Genomic DNA, 22707 nt, shown 5'->3' with positions numbered 1-22707 from the left:
TACCTAGACTTCAGCAAGGCTTTTGACACTGTCTCCCATAACATCCTCATAGGTAAGCTCAGGAAGTGTGGTTTAGATGAGTGGACAGTGAGGTGGATTGAGAACTGGCTGAACGGCAGAGCTCAGAGAGTTGTGATCAGCAGTGCAGAGTCTAGCTGGAGGCCTGTAGCTAGCGGTGTCCCCCAGGGGTCCGTACTGGGTCCAGTCTTGTTCAACTTCTTCATCAGTGACCTGGATGAAGGCACAGAGTGCACCCTCAGCAAGTTTGCTGACGATACAAAACTGGGAGGAGTGGCCGATACACCAGAGGGCTGTGCTGCCATTCAGAGGGACCTGGACAGGCTGGAGAGGTGGGCAGAGAGGAACCTCATGAAGTTCAACAAAGGCAAGTGCAGGGTCCTGCACCTGGGGAGGAATAACCCCAGGCACCAGTACAGGTTGGGGGTTGACCTGCTGGAAAGCAGCGCTGCGGAGAAGGACCTGGGAGTGCTGGTGGACACCAAGTTAACCATGGGCCAGCAATGTGCCCTTGTGGCCAAGAAGGCCAATGGTATCCTGGGGTGCATCAGGAAGAGTGCTGCCAGCAGGTCGAGGGAGGTGATCCTCCCCCTCTACTCAGCCCTGGTGAGGCCACATCTGGAGTACTGCGTCCAGTTCTGGGCTCCCCAGTACAAGAGGGATGTGGCACTACTGAAGCAAGTGCAGCGAAGGGCCACAAAGATGATTAGGGGACCGGAGCATCTCTCTTATGAGGAAAGGCTGAGAGAGCTGGACCTGTTTAGCCTAGAGAAGAGAAGGCTGAGAGGAGATCTTATCAACATGTGCAAGTATCTGAAGGGAGGGTGTCAAGAGGATGGGACCAGACTCTTTTCAGTGGTGCCGAGTGACAGGACGCGAGGCAATGGGCACAAACTGAAACACAGACAATTCCATCTGAACATGAGAAAAAACTTTTTCACTGTGGGGGTGACAGAGCACTGGAACAGGTTGCCCAGAGAGGTTGTGGAGTCTCCTTCTCTGGAGATATTCAAAACCCGCCTGGATGCAATCCTGTGCAATGTGCTCTAGGCGACCCTGCTTGAGCAGGGGGGTTGGACTAGATGATCTCCAGAGGTCCCTTCCAACCTCAGCGATTCTGTGATTCTGTAACTGTTGGTCTATGAAGGAGATAGCAAAGTGTCCTCCTTTTCAGTAACAAACTAAACCTGATGTCCACCATGAAAGGGAGATGAGGCAAGGCCAGAGCTATATTCTTCTAGCATCTTTTTGAATACTAAATTATATTATTTCATTAGTCTTTGCACTAGTCATAGTACAAATATTGCAAATATGTACAGATACATGTTCTTTTATAAATATCTAAAAAATGTGATCATTTCTAGTTAAAAAAGAAAACAAGGGATTAAATGCATTAATTAAAATCTCCCCCAAAAGAACAAACAAAAGTCTGAACAGCCTTACTTATGAGCTTGAATGGCCATTCCAGTAACTCTTCTTTCATGATAGAATATATTTAAATTTACATAGCAACCCACTTAAAGAAGGTTTTGTGTGCATTTTCTACCTTCAATTCAGGTCTGCTCCAGTTGTGAAAAACCACAGTACCTGTTTTACGAGCTGACTGTCACAAGCTCTGTACTGTGTTAGTCTAAACAAATTGTACTCATTCACTAATCATATTTTCACACATGATAATAAACTGCTAATATTGGCAACACACCTGATTCACCTAGATAAAACATAAAAGTGGCCACATTCCTTAGAAAAATGATCTAGGTGCCATTAAGAGTGGAGATGCTACTAAGACTTCTACTAGTATCTTCTCTTCTTGTATACTTTCCTGTAAATTCTACTTTATCCCAATTGTAAAAAAAAAATTGGGGGTGTGTGTGGGGGAGTACTATGGCTTCTATGGCTTTGCAGTCATTTTCAGTTGGCAATGTCATCTACAGAAGTCACCCTCTCCTTAATGAACTAGTCATTCAGACAAACTAGTTCCACTCCAGAATAACCCTCCTTCATGCTCATCCCAACCCACCTCCCCACAAAATGAAAAAAAAAAATAATGGGCTCCCCAAGCTGGTTCACTACATCATGATCCAAGCAGCTGTGCTAGCACAAGGGAAAACACATGCAATAGTCCAGGAGATCACTTTTTTCCGGTCGCACTGGTGGTGTGATCACGAAACCACAAAGTTTTGATCAAATCCTTATTTTGAGCCCCTTTATTACTATTATTATTAAAATATAAATTTACTTGTTCACCTTCTTGAAACTGGATGCACTATTATTCCTGTGATTTGGGCTAGGGTGTTTGCATTCTGGCATCTCATTCATTTATCTTTTGGTCAGTGTCATGCTTTGAAGTTGATGGCCTGTTCATCTTGCTAATTAAAACTCCCCTTTGTAATTTTATTCCCGTTTCTATACCTAGAAGATTCCTTAAGGCACTTGCACATTGAAGAAACACAGTAAGCCATCTTCACAGCTACAAACCTACAGACACACTCTGAAGAATGAATTTCATCTGAGCACTGCACACAGATACTAGGCATTGAGACAACACAGCAAAAAGAACACTACAAATCCACAGGGTATGACATAAGAAAAGCCCTGAGAAAGTGCTACTAATCTGTAATCTTTAATATATAAGGAGAGAAGAAATTTTAACTTTTACAAGTGGCCTCTGAAACACACATGCTCTAAAATATAAAGGAACATAATTCCTTTTGAAAGGAAGGGGTGAAGAGGTGAATGATTATCCTGCCAGAATTTGAACCATTTTGTGAGATGTTTTGAGTGTAAGCACATGTTCACTTTCCAAACTGTTGGAGACATTCAAAACATTATTGCCCCCGTGTTGCTTGCTTATACTTCTCTGCTGAAAACTGGCAAACAACACATGAACGTTCCTCACCTGCTTCAGTGCAAAGCTAGCTCCCTCAGCACACGCTGCTGACGAAGATGGCTTATGTTAACCTGACTGATCTTACACAGCAAGAATGGTTTAAAGAGTGCTTCCACTTTCCATTTTGTTTGTTTAGTTGTGCAGCAATAACTTCTGGCTGATCAGCAATAACAAGCAGCTGAGGACAGTAAGGTCTTCTGCTGCTCCAGACAAATCTGGAAGATGACATTTGTTCATATAATAGGTATTCCAAAACCAAGATTTATAACTTCCAGATCATCCACTCAGCACAAGACTACTGACTATGGAAACTTTCTTACCATAGTAATATTGAGACTTACATATCATGGAACAAAATCACGAATAATGCAGAAGACTAGCAAAATCCTACTACTCTGAGTGCTATTCAAAAAATGAGACAAAAGCTAATGCATCTATTTCAGCTTCTTTTTTCCTAGCCTTTCTTAAAATTGTTTCATAATCCAAACTTCCCATTAGTTTCTGTAGTGTAACATTTTCCTTGATCTAGCATCTGTGTCCTGTAGCAAATTAGGAAAGCAACTTTGTTTACAGAATATATATTGTGAAAATAAAGGACAATTTTAATATCAGTAGGTGGTAATATCCAGATCCCAGAACTCAAACATCACATGTACTAGAACCTGATCTAGAGTTAACGATCACTACATAGTGAAAGGAGAATAGAAAAGCAGAAACTCTGATCAAAACAGACATATTTCCCTAAATGATGAACTAGGTCTCCCCATTCCATGATCAAAGGTAAGCTCATATTCTCTTTTACACTCACTTCAAAATGTTCTGTCTAAAGAAAGTAAAATATTTCATATAAAAATGAACTCATTACTTGAATAGAAATTCAATGTCAAGACTCAGCATACTAAAAAAATACTACAAAGAAATCACAAGAGGAATGCAATGATTTATGCTATATTTTAGCCCAGTCTTCTTCTCTGGCTTTTGCCATCACCCTGAATCTTTCTTGATCATTTAATTTTAATCTTATATAATGAATAATAAAAGTTGCTCTTGCAAGTTGCAACTCACAAATTTCTCACCTTCACACGTGTCTGTCTCAGTGCTGAAGACGTAACCCTTTGGACAAGTGCAGCTGTAGCTTCCAGGGGTGTTTCGACAGAGCCCATTATCACACAGCAGTCCGTTCACCGAACATTCATCAATGTCTGGAAAAAGATCAGTCGGACGCATCAATGAAAGTGAATACCCTGAGCTGCCTTCTCCTCCCCAAGTAGCCCCTGTTGCTTTCAGCAGCAACAATTATGTTGCCAGATAATGTTTTCTACAGTAGTAGCTGAGCAAGAAAAAAAATGCCAATTCTTAGCTTCAAAAGGCTAATTCACTTCACATTCAATTTTGTTATTACCAAAAATTCTATTTTACATTTAAAGTTTTTCACTAGCAGGCTGTAAATATATTTCATGTTCAGTCTTACAATAACCATTCTGTTTTCCTGGAATGACTTTGGGATCTTTGTTAATTATATGACTTTATCAGCAGCACTATTTCACTAAGGTCTGTTTTGTTTTGAAACCAGCAATTTGTTCAATGTGTTTAAGGTGCTTTTTTTTTTTTTTTTTTGCAAGTCATGATGCATTAGATTACTGCTCTAATCCTGTTTTCTGTGCAAAATGGGTTTCATTGTCCATGAAGGGAATATAGCTGTGCTAAAATCTAAATTATATACTCCATATACTGCAAACGTCTCAAGAGTCTACACATATACTTACCCTCCAGAGATATATTAAACTAAAAAAAAAAAGCTAGGATTAAGACTAGGATATCAAACAGACTGAACAGGAGAAAAACAGAAATTAACACCACTCCCTGAAATTCTTTTAGACTAGCTGCAAATGTTGGTAACAGAAAACTTTCAATATTGTTCATTATCATGATTTTTTTTTAAGGAAAACAAAAATATAAAATCATGATTTTAACTGTCTTTCCTTTGATTCCTACCACATCATAAATACTTAGGGTTACAGAAGAATACTGACAGGATAATGATGTTTTATCCTGTTTCATAGTTTCTCCTATCTTTGGACTGCTTGATTGCCCAAACTGAACATCACACCTGAAGTTATTCCCTTCAAAGTAATCTTTTTAAGACAGTTTAAGTTTAAAAATAAAAAAAGAAAATTAAGAAAGTAGTATTATTACAATTTGAAGGCTTTTGGTGTGAGAAGAGTTTACCAACCCTGCTAGATTTTGCAAGCTATGTTTATAAATTCCTTTAAGATTCAGACAATAAAGTCTAAATTTCCCCAGACAGTGACTCTGAAATTTAAGTTTGGCAGCTGTAATGGAGCTCTTCTCAACTGAGTTGTCCTTAATTTAACCTCATCTAATTTTAAATAAATAAAGGGGAATAGATTTCAAATTTGATGTTTTGAAGAACAATAGATTAATGTTTATTTTCAGCTTGCTGTCATGCGGTCCTTTGACTCAAAGTAATGGTGTTATGAAGATATTACTTCCTTACCGCATTGCAGTTAAACTTCAGATTTGGACTGTAATCTGTTGTGATATGCATAGAAAGATGAGAACATAGAATGATGTGGTTCGTGTGCCAAAAACACTTAAAAGTGACAAAAATATTATCTGCGTTTTGTATGACTGATTTTATTTCTTAGCAACTCTTTACCTATATCTTTAATTAAAATATTTCAGCCCTCTACCCCCAAACACTATTAAAATTAATAAGACATTTTTTCAGTGCTTGTTTTCAAAACAGTTAAGGTACTTTCATCTGAGTGGTAACAATTAAATTCTTTTGAGTAAAATTCTCATATCAAAGAATAAATGCATCCTCACAGTCAGTGTACTGTATTTTTAGTTAAATAATTAAATAGACCTATATCTATGCTAGCACTTACATAATCCCAAGTGTAACTAGATAAATAAAATCCCATGCCATAAAAATTAATTTGAAAAGGGAATATTATGCAAACTATTTTAAAAAAACACCGATAGTTTTCTGCAGGAGTGCATTTCCTGCCAAAAGGTCATATTTAGGGCCTTTAGAAAGCAACTAGCTGTAACATTCCTTAAGTCAAGCAGAAGAAAAGAAACACTTCTATTACTGCATGTTTTCTTTGCATCACGAGGTAGGAATGTTTGGTATTAAAATTACACCACAATTAATAGCCCAGGTTTTCCCTACCAAGAATGGTGTGGTTTTGTTGACCACAAAGACCAGTGGTAAGTCAGTAAACCTTCAAGTGTCAAGAGCAATAATTCCCAGAAATAAGCAGGTCAGATGGTATGATGATACTTAAAACTTTCTAATGGGTTTGGATATATTTCTATTAGTTACTTATACAAATACATTCATAACTTCAGCTTTCTGTTAAAAATTATATTGATTCTATAAACTGTATTATTGTACAATGTGCCCATGGTATAATATACTTATTGTTTTGATATAAGAATTCCCAATGAAATAAAATACTGAATTTCACATACGATATGAAATAGGTGAATAATAAAGTTAATTATATAAAGAGTGAAATGTATAACATATGCATCTTATGCTGGGTGTTCCTGAACACTTACAGAAAATGTATCTAGATATTATAATGAAGTCTGGTATGAACCTAACCCAAACTATAAACAACTTGACAACTAAAAGGCTTTTAAGTGAATAGCTCCTGTATGTTGGCGACTTGAGAGAGCATTCTGAGGAATAAAAGAGTGGGCTTGAGTCCACCGTTCAGCTATGACTTGGGAAATTCTGAGAGTGAGTCATTGCTTTCTTCACAAGCTGAAACATTTGGAAACTACAAGATTCGGCACGCAGCAATACATTCCACTATGTTCATGGAACTTGGGGACTTCATGAATTACTGTCTACTGCAGAGACTGCGTACATGGGCCACTAGCTGTCATTAATTATGATAATGGCAGCCACCTGTTACATTTTATTATGCTAAGTTGTGACCTTCAGATCTTGGCAAATTATCATTCAACTCTGAAACAGACACACTTTAGAAGCTCTTAACAACCAGTATGCATTAAAATGTACACATATGCATCCATGCATATGAGAAAATTACTTTCTAACTTGCAGTGATATCTCCTGCCTACGCTTTCCAGACAAACAGTAATTAAAAACAAAAACGAAATAACTGGAAGATATACCAATAAAAATATTGGCTATACAATGACTGAGAAAAGTAGTTTCACCAAAGCTTTTGTGTGTTTTCATTGTAGCTATAAGAAGTAGATCTTCCTTGCAATCTAAAGTTCTACCCATTCAAATTAGCCTGAATGTAGCAATGAGTTATTTGACAATAATAAACTAATTAAGCAACTTACCCGCACAGTTCCTCCCAGAAGGATCAGGTTCGTAGCCACTGTTACAGTTACAACGATAGCTGCCACGTAAGTTTTCACAAATTCCATTGGAGCAAATATCAGGATCCAATGCACACTCATTAATATCTGTATTAATACAACACAGAAGACAAAAGAATAAATAACTATATACCAAAAGGTATGAAAAGTCTGATCCTGTGATAGATGTGGACAAACTGAGTGGAGCATCTGACATGTTGGAGGTCGGGACTGATATTCAGAGCAAGGTTATAGCAGTGGTATAGCCAGAAGGATGAGGGAAGTGGTTATTGCTCTCCACTTGACACTAGTGAGGCCACACCTGGAATACTGCGTCCAGGTTTGGGCCACTCAATCCAAGAAAGATACCAGTAGATTGGAAACAGTCCAGCAAAGGTTCTCTAAAATGATTAGGGGGCTGGAACACATGATGTGTGAGAAGAGACTGAGGGAACCAGGTTTGTTTAGCCAGCAAAGGAGAAGACTTGAGGGAGATGTAATAGCAGTTCTCTAATATTTAACAGGTGGTCACAGAGAAGATGGAGTCAGATTCTTCTTTGAGGTACACAGTGACAGGCCAGGAGACAAATTAGGAGTTACAACAGGGGAAATTCTATTTGGACATAAGGAAAAAATTCTTCCCCATGAGAGTGGTTAAGCACTTGAGCAGGTTGCCCAAAGAGGCTGTGGGAACTCCCAATCTTGAAGATTTTCCCAACTCAGCAGGACAAAGCCTTGAGAAACCTGACTGAACTTTGAAGCTAGCCCTGATCTGAGCAGGAGGTTGGTTTGGATGACCTCCAGACATACTTTCCAATCTAAATCTATAGGAGACTATGTGTATGTAAGAAAACCAGCATGCAAAATATCTAGTTTTGCACCCAGTGCCTGTGGTTTAATGGTCTAGGTAAGGAGTTAGAATTTATTAGGTGATACAAATATTCGGTGATGCACATGTCAATACCACAAAATATTCAGTCCAGTATTATAGAAATTATAGCGCTCACTGGAAATTTGAAATTTCTCTTGGATGGACAGAATAGGATGATGAATGAGATATATTCCCTAAATTTACAGTCCCACATAGAACTTCTGCTACAGCTGGAAAATTCCAAAATATACATATGAACTATAAGAACAGGAACATGCTATTCTTAATATTTTTTTGTCTCTGAGGACAAGAGGGTTTTTCAATATTAAGCTATTTTTTCCAATACGGTAGGCCCATTACTTCAAACAGTTCCCTCCACAAACACTGGAAAGAACAGTAGGGGGGCTGGCCTAGTTTTGACTTCATAAAATGCTTATTTTACACTTGCACTGCTCAACTTTTTATAAAGGACTTAATCGTGGTCCTCTTTAATCATGGTGCAGGTTAGATCAGGATCTTCCCTATGATTTACATGTACTCAGATACATATTTGGAAAAATCATGTTATCTCTGGATTAAGCTCAAAAGCTATGAGACATCTGAAAATTTCATAAGAAAATATAAATTAGTGTAATATTTTCAGCTTTAAGTTTTCCTCTGAGCAGAAAGTTTTCTGCAGTTTATAAAGCTTGTTTGTATCTTGGGGACAAACCAGGCAATTTTATGACATTATCTCTCCTTATCACTTCAATGCTTCAGGAAGGTCCAGTCCTTCTCTTTACTTTTCATATTGAAGCAGAGAGTGAGATCTCTATCCTTATCTATGTCCAGTTTCCTCTCATGTGAAGACAGGAAGGTGTTGGGCTTATTAGTCACAAGCTGAATGAGAGGAGTAGGGATCTGGTGACTCGGCCTGCAGTTAAATTAACAAGTCTATGACAAGACCTCCATTGACAAAGTGTATTCCCACTCACCCTTGATAATCAGAAAACATGAGAAAACCAACAGAATTATTATTAAGCATCTAATGTGGGATCATTATCCCTCTCCTTTAGGAAATGGAATTGGCAAACAAGGTTCCTCGGCATAAGTAGAGGTAGAAGCAGCAGCCAGAAAATCCTCTGCAAAGTTGCTGTGCAAGACCCACAGAAAATACTAGTTTCCTTTAGAAACCTAAAAAAAGCGGGGGTTTAGTTTAGACGTGAACTCCAGAGAGACTGTAGTCTTCATCATGCACTTTGTGGAGACGAAAATTGGTTTTATGTTCCTAATGAGGAATTATATTTTTGAGGTACCTGACAGAATGTATAACCTCCCTACCAGATTTCATGCAAATTCTCATAGTCAGACACTGTTGGTACAACAATGTTATGGTGCACTGCCATTAGTTCTCCATGAGATTTAGTGACTCTCCAAAAGAATCTAGTGGACCTTGTATAATTCACTGAAACATAAGCTGAGAGAATTTACAAACTCTATGCACTTCAAATTACTTACAACCTTGGCAAGACATGAAAGAATGAGCTCATAAAAAAGATAAAAATACGCCTGTGCACTTACAATACTGAACAAAAACAGAATTTCTTTGGTTACAGTACTATTTTTAAAAGTTACATAGGCTGTTACTAAGTAGAGTAGCAGAGGGTCTCATTCAGTTCCTACTGGACTGAATAGAAGCCTTAATAATGCGGATAAGAACAATTGTGTTAAGAAAAAGCTATACACATTAAATGCATGCAAAAATACAGTATGCACTTTAATTTAGCTGCAACTTTATTAACTCATCAGAGAACTAACTGGCAATAAATTGTAACACTGTGTGCCACCATTCCTTCCTTCAACCCACTCTACTTATTTGGCAGCTGCCGCATGAGCAGCCCACTACTTCAGACATGGCTCAGCTAGTATTTGCAAAATCCCCCTCTTTGTGCACCTAGAAAAAGGAGTTGGTGCTTCAAAGTTCCCAATACTATAGTAGTGCTAAGTACAATTAATACTAAATCCTAATTAGTTCCTAAAACTAAATCACTTTCAGAATTTTTTTTAGGAGAATTTTTTTTTTAGTAGTAGTATTAAGCTCCCTTCCAACTCCAGTTCACCAGAGAAATGATCCCTCAATGGAAAACGTCCATGTACTGAATACAGGGTATGGAGTGGAACACGGCTCTATTATTATCCCAGCTGACAGAAAAACAGTTGCAATGTAAGTGACTTCTGTCATTCCCAAAATAAGGGTGACCTGTCTTGTGTCTATTCTAAATAAACATACAGGTCAGACTTTTAAAATCGACATGACACATTTTCTTTTTGGAGTCAGAAAAAAATGAAAGGTTGTAGAGAATTCTAGCCTTTCCTTTAGACGTCATTTAATTATTTTATTTTAAGAAAATAATGAAAGTATTAAAAGCAACATGCTAATCTTGAGGGAAAAGAAAAGTTAGTCCCTAGTATTTTACAGAAAAATTTAATTCTGAGTGTTTTTTGTTATTTTTTTTAACCTTGACTCAATATACACTAAAAGAAAAAATGCAACATACCTCGTCCATCCACGGTAATACCTATTCCACTGCTACACAGGCCATGGAATTCAGCTACTCAGTTGAAGCAAGAGAGGTAGGAAAAAAAGAAAACATGTTATTTGCAGTGTTTGACCTAAGCCAAATCCACCTGGTCTTTTTTTCTAAAATAATTTTTGCACAGTGTAACTAATGAAATGCCAACATTCACATGAAATAAGTAACTATTTGTAGATAATATAGCTATATGTCTAGCCATATGGATGGACACCATTCCATCCTGAAGTTTCACATAGACACAAAAATGAAATCTGATAATAAGAATGAAGCACTAGTGTAATTCCATTCTAGTCTTGACAGTACTGTCTCAAGTTACTGTTTTCAATGCTAAATTTAGTGAAGTTCTACTTCACTTAATTCAAAACAGATTCTGCAATATCAGAAAATGACACTGAATAGAACTATTATCCAAAACGTGATCTGAGTTCTATTTTCAAGTCCTTTTTTTTAATTGATCCCTGGATTTGTTTGGAGAACTGATTCTTATAAAACAAAATATAGATTTCTAAAGTGAAAATGGCCTGCACTTTTGAGCTGGACTGATTTGATTAGGAAATCTACAGATACCTTTACCAGTGAATCTGTACTTATTACTTATAGCCAATACTTAATTCAGACACCCAGTTTTATCCATATCATAGTCACGTGCTTTCATCTTAACCTTTGTCACAGTCTGGCCAGCTCTGGAATTTGTTTCACCTCAAACATTACAATATACGAAAATACATAAACACTCAACATCAAACACCAGAGAGGTGTGCTTTTTTTTCTTTTTTTTTTAAATGAGAAACCATTTCCAGAAAAAGTGGGCAGTTTCATTAAGTACACTATCCATTTCTCTTAAAGGCACTGAATAAATGAGCAACCTGCTTTATTTTAAGCTATGCTCGCTGTTTTATTAGAAGAAATGTGAAGTTTTACCTGAGTTTTTGGCAGGGCAGGGATGACACGGCTCCCCAAAACCATAGTCAGGATTGGCACAGCAACATTCAGACTTCGTCACAGCACCAGGAAAAGGACGGACACATACTCCTTTTTTGATGCCTCCATAGCACGTGCTGCGCATATGAGTGTCTAAGAAAGGGCAAGTAAAGAAATAATTTACGTCCTTAGGCTCCAAGTGAAATAAATGCATACTATTGCAATGGGAGCTAGAAAGCAAAACCCTGTTCAATGAAAGGGTTATATTGGCTATGTCTGCATTACTCTGCTACAACAATTCTGATGGCATCCTTAAGGCCAATTCTCACAAAGGTTAGCTCTTGGAGTGCTCTCCAGAGCACTCAAAACCACCTAACCTAGGATATTGTGGGCAAACTTAAGAGCATCCCATGGTACCTGTCACAGATGACCCACAATTCTAGAGCAGCTTTGTAAATCCATCAACATATATCTCAATAAGAAACAAAGAATGGCTTGTACCACCATGCCGCGACTCCGTGTTCTCTTTGGGAATTACTGCAATCATAATCTGGACACACAGATCTCTTAATTACTTCCAAAATGTTTCTTCATATAGAATAAATCACCAGTGACCAGGCACTGGTAATCTGGAATGCTATCTGTTTCCAAAAGCAGGACTATAGCCTCTTACTATATGCACAGATTGTGAACAGAAACGCAGTCTTGACAGGCTCTTGAGACCAGCATTTATGAGATTGTCAGTCCTAAAAGAGTTAAAGGTAATCTGGCACTAACACTCGATTAGGGATAGGATTTCAAAGAAGTCCTGCCACCTGCTCAGCAACAGCAATTCAGCAATTCTCATCCCATGACCAAGTGGAGTGGGGAAAGCAGCACTACCTTGGGTATGAGAAATTTCAGGAGGTTTGTCATAGAAAAAGCCACTATGGCAATTACAGCGCCACCCTTTGGGAGGGGACTGCAAATGATGGCCAGAGCACAACACCACTCGTACACACTCATACTCTTACGCAAAGGAAGCATACTGCCATAAGAAACCGCACAGACCCACGGCTGTGAGACTCTCTTTACCATGTGCATACTGCCGGTCTGACAGTTAATTTAGTCAGGTAGATCAATCTGGCCGGCTTCCCCACCAAGGAGCAGTGAGATGCCTCCTCCCAGGGGAGGCTTTTAGCCCTACCTTTAAAGGTTATCACCATCTCCTGCTGTGCTATAGTTACCCTAGGACTTACAAGAATCTCTCTTAGACTGTTTTTAGGTGTTCTTTTTTTCTTTTGGTCATTCCAGGGTTAGATGCCTTTTGCATTTTTGTTCATAGAATAATATTGGACAACTTTTAACATATGAGTTGGTGGTCCATCTAAAATTATGTTTGAGAACTGCATGATACAGAGGGGGCAAACAGCCTTAGTTTTGCTTCCTATACTTCTACATGCATTTGTGAGAGCTACAGAAATACCCTGTGTTTCAGGTATCTTTAAGGACCAGGCCAGAATATGGCTTGTCTTTATGATCCCTGTCCATCTCCCAGTAAAACTACTATGCACTGTGGCCTGAACATGAGCCTGGGTGCACTTAAACTGAGAGGGCTCTGACAGAATCCAGATAGATACCTATTTAAAACCAGCCCCAAAACAAGGAGAGGTCGCATGAAAAAGCTTATTACAGTGGATGAATATCCTGTGCCAATCCCAATAAGAACTGGCAATTCCTTACGTGTTCTGCCTGCTCTTTGACTGTTATAAGTTGGCTCCTATAAAACAGGATAGCCTGTATATAAATATTTTCTCTTGCATTTGGTCTCCCATGGAACAGACAGTTCTGGAGCACAGTTAAATGGGGCTCAGATTTCAAGGCTCGTTTCTTGCCAAGAGCTTTTGTGAAGCCAATGCAATTCACTTTCACTTGACAGCAGGAAAAGATTTTTATGCTTGACAACAATCAATTATTTTTGCACAAGAAATGCCTGCTCAGGTACCCTGCAAAATCATTAGCTGCACCACACCTTTTCCCTCCATCTCTAGAAAGGGCAGACACCCCTCTGCCATGAATAAAGGGGCTTGGCTCACTGTCCTCTCACAGAAGAAAAGACATCGCCTATCTACATGCCTGGGAGAGAACGGAGAAGGAATTCAAGTGAAGGATATGGCACCACAGGAAACTGCCAGGGGAGAGAAGAGCAGAAAGCATGAAAGAAGGCCTTTAAAGATGCAAAGTTTGGGAAACAGCTGGAGGAAGCCACCGATGTACTGAATGTAAGAAGGTAGCAAGTGCTTTTTTATATAAAATGTTTTCTTAAAAAGAAGTGTAGAGAGTTTGGGTAGAGTTGCCTAACTAATTATGGAAAAAGAGTACACAGACCAGTGGCAGAAAATGAGGTGATTATTGTGGGGAGGAAGGGTGGGGGGCAAGAGGGAGGGAAGGATTTGGTTGTGAGGAAGAGAAGTAGAGACTGTCTGGCACTCAGACTGGCTCCCCTCTGTGCTGGAGCACACTGTTTTCAGAGAGCACAGAACGGGCCTATTCGTGATCTTTGCAGCTTGGCATTTTAAGGCATTTTGAAGCGCTGCAGTGGCTTTTACTGAGAAGAGGTCAACCACTGCACAGCCTTATAGGTCTTGACCAGAAATTATGGTGCTGACAGATTTGTTCATGTTGAAGTGCTACAACCACAAAAAATAAGAAACTAGGAACACCATCTTCCAGAAGTGAAAGCCCAGATCAGGCATGCTGTTACTCCAGCACCAAGCAACACTGGATGGTGTAATCAAATTAACACTGAATGGGTATCTTCAGCCCCATGAACCCTGATAAAAATCCCCCAATCTGCCAACTCACATGCTTCAGTGTGCACCCAATGACCCATCAAGCAGCCCTTATAAAAAGGGCCATAGCCACAAGTCTCCTCTACAGCCTTGCTATCATCACAGTGACAGCCATGTTATGAATGGCAGTGATTCACAAAGCCCATGTAGGATGAAAAACTGGTTCCTCCAGAACCTGAGCAGGATAGCATGAAAGTCCTCCATGGGCTGCACTCTCTCTGCTGATACCAAGGACGAGAAGGACAGCCACTGCTCGGTCCATGGCTAAGTTACTGAAGGCACCTTGGCCATGCTCGAATTCCCTGTGTCTTGATGGTTCTGAGCATGCACTGACAGACCTGCATCGCTCTCCCTATAGAGTTTGATCAGCCCTGGCCTACCAATTTCAGAATGCTAGAGATGTTATTTCATGCCCTGAGCCAAGATTTAGCATTGGTGCTGGTGTAGCAGCATGCCTGTTCCTGGGCTTCTACTCCACTGTTTCCTAGAGCATCCTCTGGCCATGTGTTTCTAGACTCTTAAATTCTGTTGTGTAGTACTTCAGCGTAAGCAACTCTGCCAGCACAGTATTTGTGGTCAAGGTCTGTAAGGCTGCAAAGTGGCTGACCTATACTCAGTGAGAGCCACCGCATTCTTCAAGACACTTTAGAAGGTGAAATTGTGCAAGGCTCATGACAGCACTTTGGGACATGGTTCTGCAAAATGATCAGAGTAGCAGAAGACTCAGCTATTTTGTCTGGGATGGCTGTGGCTCTGAGCAGAGATGAGAACTGCAGACTAAATCGTAATTAAAAATACCTCAGTAGATAACAAACAACATTGCACAGAGCTACAGCAATAGCTCTGTTGAAGTTCTGAGGTGATAAACACACACACACACACACAGCTGAGGTATCTGAGCATGAAGCTACAGACAGAAGTATAGGCAAACCTAAAATGCCTGCAAATACTAGTTTGGCTCTAAGCATTTATCTAGCCAGCCTTTTCCAAGCATATGTTCCCCTTTGCTGTACATATTTTTTCCAAACTTGTATAATGTCTTGTGGCTGATTTTGCCATACTTATTAATGTTAAATAAAAAAGCCATTTATTCTATGAATAGTCCCACCAGAATCAATGGCACTATTCATGAAATAAAATATTGTTCAAAGTGAGAGTGACAGAATTAGACTATAGGTTCTTTGATTTTATATTTTTGCTAATTGCCTAGCACATTTGTGGGAACACTATTAAAATGAAGCCCCATATAACTTATTAACTTTCAGACTACAGACATTTCTAGCAGGAGAGTGTCTGAAAAACATTATTTAGCTCATGCAATATGAGAGACAGAATAGCCAAACAGAGAATTCCTGTAGCTAATACAGCATATATAAAAAAGAATTCTGAACAGCAGATTGGCTCTGAAATCAAGTTTTGAAGGTCATATATGAGGACATTTTTGTTATGCAATATTTGAAATTTCCTATGTTACTTTATGCCTGGAATAATTACATCATCTTTCCAAATAAATCATGATTCTGCCTCATGATTTTTGTCATATTAAGGATATTTCCTATTGAAAATGTAAGGATTTATGGTAAATCTTAAAGCTACGTGACATGTGGAGTTGAACATTTTCAAATAAAAATACTCTTCACCACTGACGGCAAACTATTGAAGTCCTTAGCTGCTACAACTGTGGAAGCAATAGGTAAATGGGAACACAGAAAATGGAGCACTGAATTGATTCTTTACAGCTGTATCACTGACAGAGGTAAAGATGAGGCCAACTTGGACCACAAAAGATACTGAACAGCTTGTACTCAAACTTGGTTTTGCTACTGTGCCACTAAGGAGTGAAATTCCTCTATTAAAAACAGTACACCAAGGCTTTTCACATTGTGTATGATTTTTTCACTACTATTCTCCAAACATTTAATAAATCAGAAAAAAAAAACCCCAAACAATGTGGCTACTACATCTGAGAGAGCAATCCTTGTTTTTGTTGGTTCAACCCTTAACACAGTTTTGCTTACTGAAAAAAACACATTTATTTAAAACAACAAAAACAACACCAGATATTTGGGTTACAGTTGAGTCAAGTATAGCCAAGGTGCTTGGCTATAACTTTTTTTTTTTAAGCCATGAGTTAAAGCTTTAATAGTGCGTTTATTAAACTGAACTGATAACAGAAAGGGTCAGCTTACACAGTTACTTATGTACTATATTTTAAAGAGTGAACTTCTGTGGAGGATCATGACAGGGTTAAACTGGTGGAAAGTTGCAAGCAGCAAGCAACAGGAGCCTCAGACAAATGTACCCAAGGACACTGGTGCAGCTGGGAATGATACATCCTGAGAAAGTACAGATAAACTAGCAGAAGCCAGTGGGAACCAAGGTTAAGGGCAAGACAGCTTTCCTAAACAAGTAGCAAGGTACAAGGTATGACCGCTGCGTGCGTGATCGGTGCCATGATTGGCTCCCTGTGACATAATCTGCATGGCTGGCCTAGCAAAGTGTGTCTGTGAAACCACTGAAGCAGCTAACTTTTTAAATATGCTCAGAAATAAACAATAAATGTCTCAGGATGCAAACCCTCCTGAGTCCGTGCCATTCATCCGCCACAAACTTCTGCAGAGTTTAAGATTTTATTTTAAATGGAATGATACAGTAACACAAGGGCACATTATCCTAAATCCCTTTCTTGTGAGATAATCTCCAAATATTAGGATGAAGTATGACTTTCCCTGACCTAGACACATGTGGATAGGACATATGTGCTAAGTCTCATACATGAGCAGTAACAGTCATATAAATAGCTTTTTACCTTTTAACGTTAAGCTTAGAGTATAGCATAATGGAAGATTTTCTAATAGTTATTAATAACTGATATTTGAGTTCACAGTAACAAGACTATCTAGTTTTTACTATTTTTCCTCCTAGAGTTTTGAACACTATGATACAGAAAGAATAAGATGTTTTCACATTAGAAAAAAAAAGAAAAAGGGAGTGCAAAAATATTGGTGTCTCAACCAAAGGATGTATTTGCTTTAGTGATTTGGAGTGAATGATGCAGAGGTGAATATATACATACATACACACACACACACGTATATAAACACATGAACAAAAAAACCATGATAGAACAAATGTGAAACACACCAGTTTTATGGGAGAACAGTTCCTCTGTGATTAATCATTTTAATTCTACAACTGACATTAGCATAAACGAAAAGGATGCCATTTAATGTGTTTCTTTCATTTGACAACCTGATACTCTCTTTGACAACACTTGCTTTTCAATGAGAAAAGAATCTCCCTTACCTACACACACACGACCATCAACTCCAACGGCCAGGCCAGGTGGACATTCACACCGGAAGGATCCTTCAGTATTTATGCAATGACCATTCATGCAAATTCCTGATGTCTGGCATTCATCAATATCTGTCAGGAGGAACACAATTCAACAATCTATTTGCAGCTTTTAAGCTTAAGTTTACGATTAATGTTTCTAAAGCATTACTTAGTATCTTTGTGATACCTGAGGAATCATTAATGTATCCTTGTTTTGTTTCTAACGAATTTTCATCTTAAAATTAAACTAAATAATCCAAATTCCAGCTGTGCATTAAAACAATTTTCAGAAAAACTGTATGGAGTGGAGAGGCATTTCACACTCCACAATAAGCAAAATAAGCGACAAATTTTCTCCCATGTCTTCCTCCATCTCATGATACTACAACTTTGCTTTAAAGTCTGGTTAAGGAAGCATTAATCACAGTATAACCTTACAATGGTAAACTTTCATTTCAAAGACCTTTTTAATGGTCAATTTTTATCTAAGCGACTGCATATTAAGATATTCACAATTAATATAAATTGTTCAACTTCAAAGCAAAAATCCAATGTATTTAGATGATTTTGCACCTATTAGAAATGACTGAAGCCCAAACCTACTTCTAGTGGTGGCAATAGGTATCTTCTATTAGACCACTTTAATTGAAGCAAAATCAGACTGCACTCTTAAAATGTTTAATGCAACATTTTAAGCTCACTTCAAAGGGTTTGTAATGCTGTACTGCAGATACATTGTCTTAAATGTTATGGACCCTGGACTGCCAGAATACTGATGTGAAAAATGTATTTGTGTATGCTTATCAACGTAATATCTTTCAAACCTTTTAAGCCTCTGATACTGCTGCTCACTTTACCACTTCATGAAGGCGTTCAGATTTTGCTGAAGCTATGACGACTCCAAGATGTTTCAAAAGCTAATTTATCATCTATTGCTGCTTTCACACTGCTATTAAATAATTCAGTTATTTCTTTCTGGAATTCAAAGACTTATTTCTATGCAGTTTAAGATATCTACTGTAATAACTTAGCAAGGTATTAGTATGATATTAAATCCATATGACAAAAGATTGCCATTCTTGTATGAATGAATGGACAGGAAAAGCTGGTTTCAGTCAAGGTTGTCTTAATGTGTTACCCCACAAGTCTACATACCAGTACAGTAACGCCCATTTGGAGCCAGAACAAATCCTGGTTTGCAGATGCATTTAAAACTCCCATCCTCGTTTATGCACATCCCATTTAAACACATGTTGGTAGTGGTACACTCATCATGGTCTGCAAAAAGACACAGAATACGACACAGTATAAACAAACACTCTGGACAGATGTGGCAAAGATTCTCTCATCTGAAGATTAATTTCTAGTAACTCTCATGAAGTATTTGACAAGCTCTCAGTCTACAAAGCAGCAAGATTCTTCACCCATCTCAATCACAATTACTGTGCATATTTCAACAGACTGGGTATGGAAGAACCAGGTGCATTTTTCTTTCTTAGCTGAAAGGACAAAAAGCTTCAATCATGTGAAGGATTTCAGAACTTGTTGCAACAGGTTGTTTATCTAGGAAGTTTCTGTCACATAATACAGCCAAAATCAAAAGCACGATTTTCTTCAGCAGTGCTGACATATGAAACACTTCCTATGAAGCATTCGGGAAAAATGCTATTCCTGGGACAGGTCATTACCTGGGTCTCTTGATGAGAGATGTAGCTTCAGAAACAGAAATCACTTCAAGTTGTCTTTGGAATCATGACGTTCCATATAGTGTCTATTTGACTGCAGAGGCATAAGCTCACCTCATGCCAGATCTTATTTCACTAAATGTAATCCTTAATGATCAAAAGCACTATGAAGTACAATTTCTAGAATCACAAAGCTAGTCCCTGCCAGTATTAAGAAGAATTCTTACCCACACAATTTTTTCCATCTGTAGTTAGTTCAAAGCCAGCATTGCAAATACAATGGAAACTTCCATCAGTGTTTACACACCGACCATTTTTACAAAGAACACCATTCTGGATGCACTCATCTATATCTAAATTTAAAAAAAAGAAATCACATAATCAGATAATTACCACTGACAAGATAAAAATTCATACAGTGACAATTACTGCTTTGAAAAATGCTGGCACATTATCTAAATATTATTTAGAAAAAAAAACTTACCAAAGATGGTAAGAAATCATTCTTATTCCATGAGAGATGTAATAAATATTATTTTAGACTTGTACAATAAATGCTACTTTTTAATGATGCTCAACAATTACATGATAGTTACCTCTAAAAACCTACCCACACATTCATCTGCATATATATATAGATATAAATGGACTATTAGTATGATGGGTGTGCATTTCCTTGATTTTTTGTAGAATTCCCAACTGGAACATGCTGGCAAGTAACAGATATTCCAGAATGGAATGGACAACAAATTGTCAAAGACAACAAATTAAATTACTATTTTATCAACAAAACAAATGCAATGGTAGCCCAGAATTAGAACTTCATTAATATAACTGTTGGGATTTACTGAAATAACACTACTAACTACTTCTGAATTCCAACAGAATCTGACATAAGAGGTCAGACCATTTGTAAAGTCAGTAAACGTGAAGCAAATTTTCCTACCGATGCAAGCTTGCTTGGTAGGAGTTCTCTGGAAACCTGCGTGGCATTTGCAGTAATAGGAACCAGGTGTGTTGACACAGTCTCCATTAGAGCATGGATTTGATGTGCATTCATCAACATCTGTTGGAAGCATAGAAGAACATTAGAGACTTCACAATGTATACAACAATTTCTTTTTCATTTTCAACTAGAATTTTCTAATTGAAAGAGACACTAATTAACAGTCAAATGCTAAATCTTAAAACTCGCTCTTGGTGCAAAATCACTACTTTCCTATTAGTACACAGTTGTTCTTAGTATAAATAGGCAGCCGTATTTTCAAGAAATGAAATGCTACTGCATCATTTATAGGTATCTTGAAAGACAGAAGGAAAAATACCTGTGAGGATTTTGAGGCATGAAATATGACAGTTGCCTAACAGAAGTGAACAATTCTTTATTCAACACAATATTCATTTAACTGAACGATCAATCATTCCTGGAATAATAACAATACAAGAAAAATCTGGCATTTAAAAGCAGATATCATGGCAATTAAAAATAAAAAACACTATTAAATTGAGAGTTTATTGTAGAAACGTGAAGAGGGGCCACAAACCAGCAGGCAGGTTTCTTAATGAGACCACAGACTGTACAACACATCTCAATTATTTATGCCTCATTGCATCCTCAAGCCCAGCCTTTGCCTTTGAGTGGTGCCAGATTTAATCTAGCCTTTCCCTGTAATGTACCTTATTCCGCTTTCCAAATGCTTTTAGTATTTGGGTACAGCCAAACACACTTTAACCCCCTTAAGTCTTAGATAACTGCTCAGAAATTTCATCCATTTGACACACAGCTCTGCAGTCTTTACTCCTTTCAAGAACCCTTCCCAGATTTGATCCCCACTGGCTTGCAATAAGTCAGCTGTTACTTTGGCCTGGCCTGGCTATTCCCAATCCTAAAATAACACTGATTGTTACTTCCTATTATATTCTCCTAAGGCCATCCGCAAAGCTCTTGGAGGTCCCTGTTCCCTGCCTTCCTTAATCCTAACTGCCTCTCTGGGAGCGGAGTAAACGCAGCCCTCCATTCTGGCCGGGGGGACTGCCTGCTCAGCAGCCTCTCCTGCAGCTCCCAGAGGATGGTCCGAGCAGCTTCTCTGTTACAGATACACTCACAGGTTACAAACTGAATGGATCTCGTGATGAAATCCCCCCTGCACATATTTTTGTACTTTCTCTACCACTCACCTTTGCTAATTTGACCTTTCCCCCAACTAGGCCCTCCATTTCATGTATAGGTCCAAAATGGTCTAGTCTTTTCATTTATGTGGGCTTTAATATCACAAAGCCGAAGCTGATTTGTGCGGGTTCTTGGAAACCATTCTACTGACAAGCTGACGTAGGAAGCAAGGTCTAAGTGAGGTCACACCTGATCAGTTCTCAGTAATGACAAGTTTACCCTGCATTTTGCATTGTAAGCCATCAAAAGTTCAGAAAAACCAACAGACAGTTTTCCCCTGCATTAGCTTTGCTGATCATTTGTATTTGACCCTTATCAGGTCCTAGTTTGAAAATTTATTTCATTAGATCTTCAAAATAATTGGATAGAATGAGAAATTACACCTATAAGCAGATCTATTTATCTGTTAAATAAATGTGTACCAAAAGTGTTGTACCCTGGATGACTTGAATCTAAAAATGGCAAAAGGTAATGGCAAAAAGTTAGTTTTGTTTTAACTAAAGCATAAACAAGACCGCACATTCACAGGATTTAACATGTGAATGCATACACAGTTAAAACCAACAGCATTCATATGCATGTCAAAGAGATCTGGGGTTACCCAAATCAATGATTTAGTGAGCTGATTTACAGCACTACTGGTGCCTAAATACAATCAGACCTTTTTGGGTAAACAGTTAAATGAACAAAGGCAAGTGAAATGGAAGAATCAAATACCTCCTCTCATGCAAAAACCTATGCAGCTCATTCACATTTGCATTGGCAGCTGATAACACCACTCCAGTAAAACCACAAGAATGAAGCAAGATAAAGAAAAGAGAAACACAGAGTGTTAAATACAATGAAGAAAACAGTAACTCTATATGTTTTTCATCTTGGCTACTTGCATGTATTTGAGTAAGCTTTACTGCTCTTTATACTGCGGGAGACTGTCTGCATTTATAAGTAGCTTCTTGCTGTCACACTTCTCTGCAGTTCCCAACCACTGAGATGCTCTGTTCTCGTGGGTGCTAGACCGGACATTGTGGCTTAGGG

At 38.3% G+C, this 22707-nt stretch overlaps 1 protein-coding gene across 1 annotated transcript in view; it reads right to left on the bottom strand.

The window, feature by feature from the left end:
* FBN2 (fibrillin 2) overlaps positions 1-22707 on the bottom strand; it is a 182681-nt gene that overhangs the window by 83991 nt on the left and 75983 nt on the right. The window contains exons 12-19 of the mRNA XM_067315389.1: positions 20449-20568; positions 19730-19855; positions 18973-19095; positions 17785-17907; positions 11648-11800; positions 10688-10741; positions 7262-7387; positions 3985-4110 (exon numbers count right to left, since the gene is read on the bottom strand). Of these exons, the coding sequence (XP_067171490.1) occupies positions 3985-4110; positions 7262-7387; positions 10688-10741; positions 11648-11800; positions 17785-17907; positions 18973-19095; positions 19730-19855; positions 20449-20568 (951 nt within the window). The remainder of the gene's footprint in view (positions 1-3984; positions 4111-7261; positions 7388-10687; positions 10742-11647; positions 11801-17784; positions 17908-18972; positions 19096-19729; positions 19856-20448; positions 20569-22707) is intronic.

Source organism: Apteryx mantelli, chromosome Z (assembly GCF_036417845.1).
Source record: "Apteryx mantelli isolate bAptMan1 chromosome Z, bAptMan1.hap1, whole genome shotgun sequence".
Classification (NCBI taxonomy): Eukaryota; Metazoa; Chordata; class Aves; order Apterygiformes; family Apterygidae; genus Apteryx; species Apteryx mantelli.
This window is presented reverse-complemented; position numbering and strand designations above follow the sequence as displayed.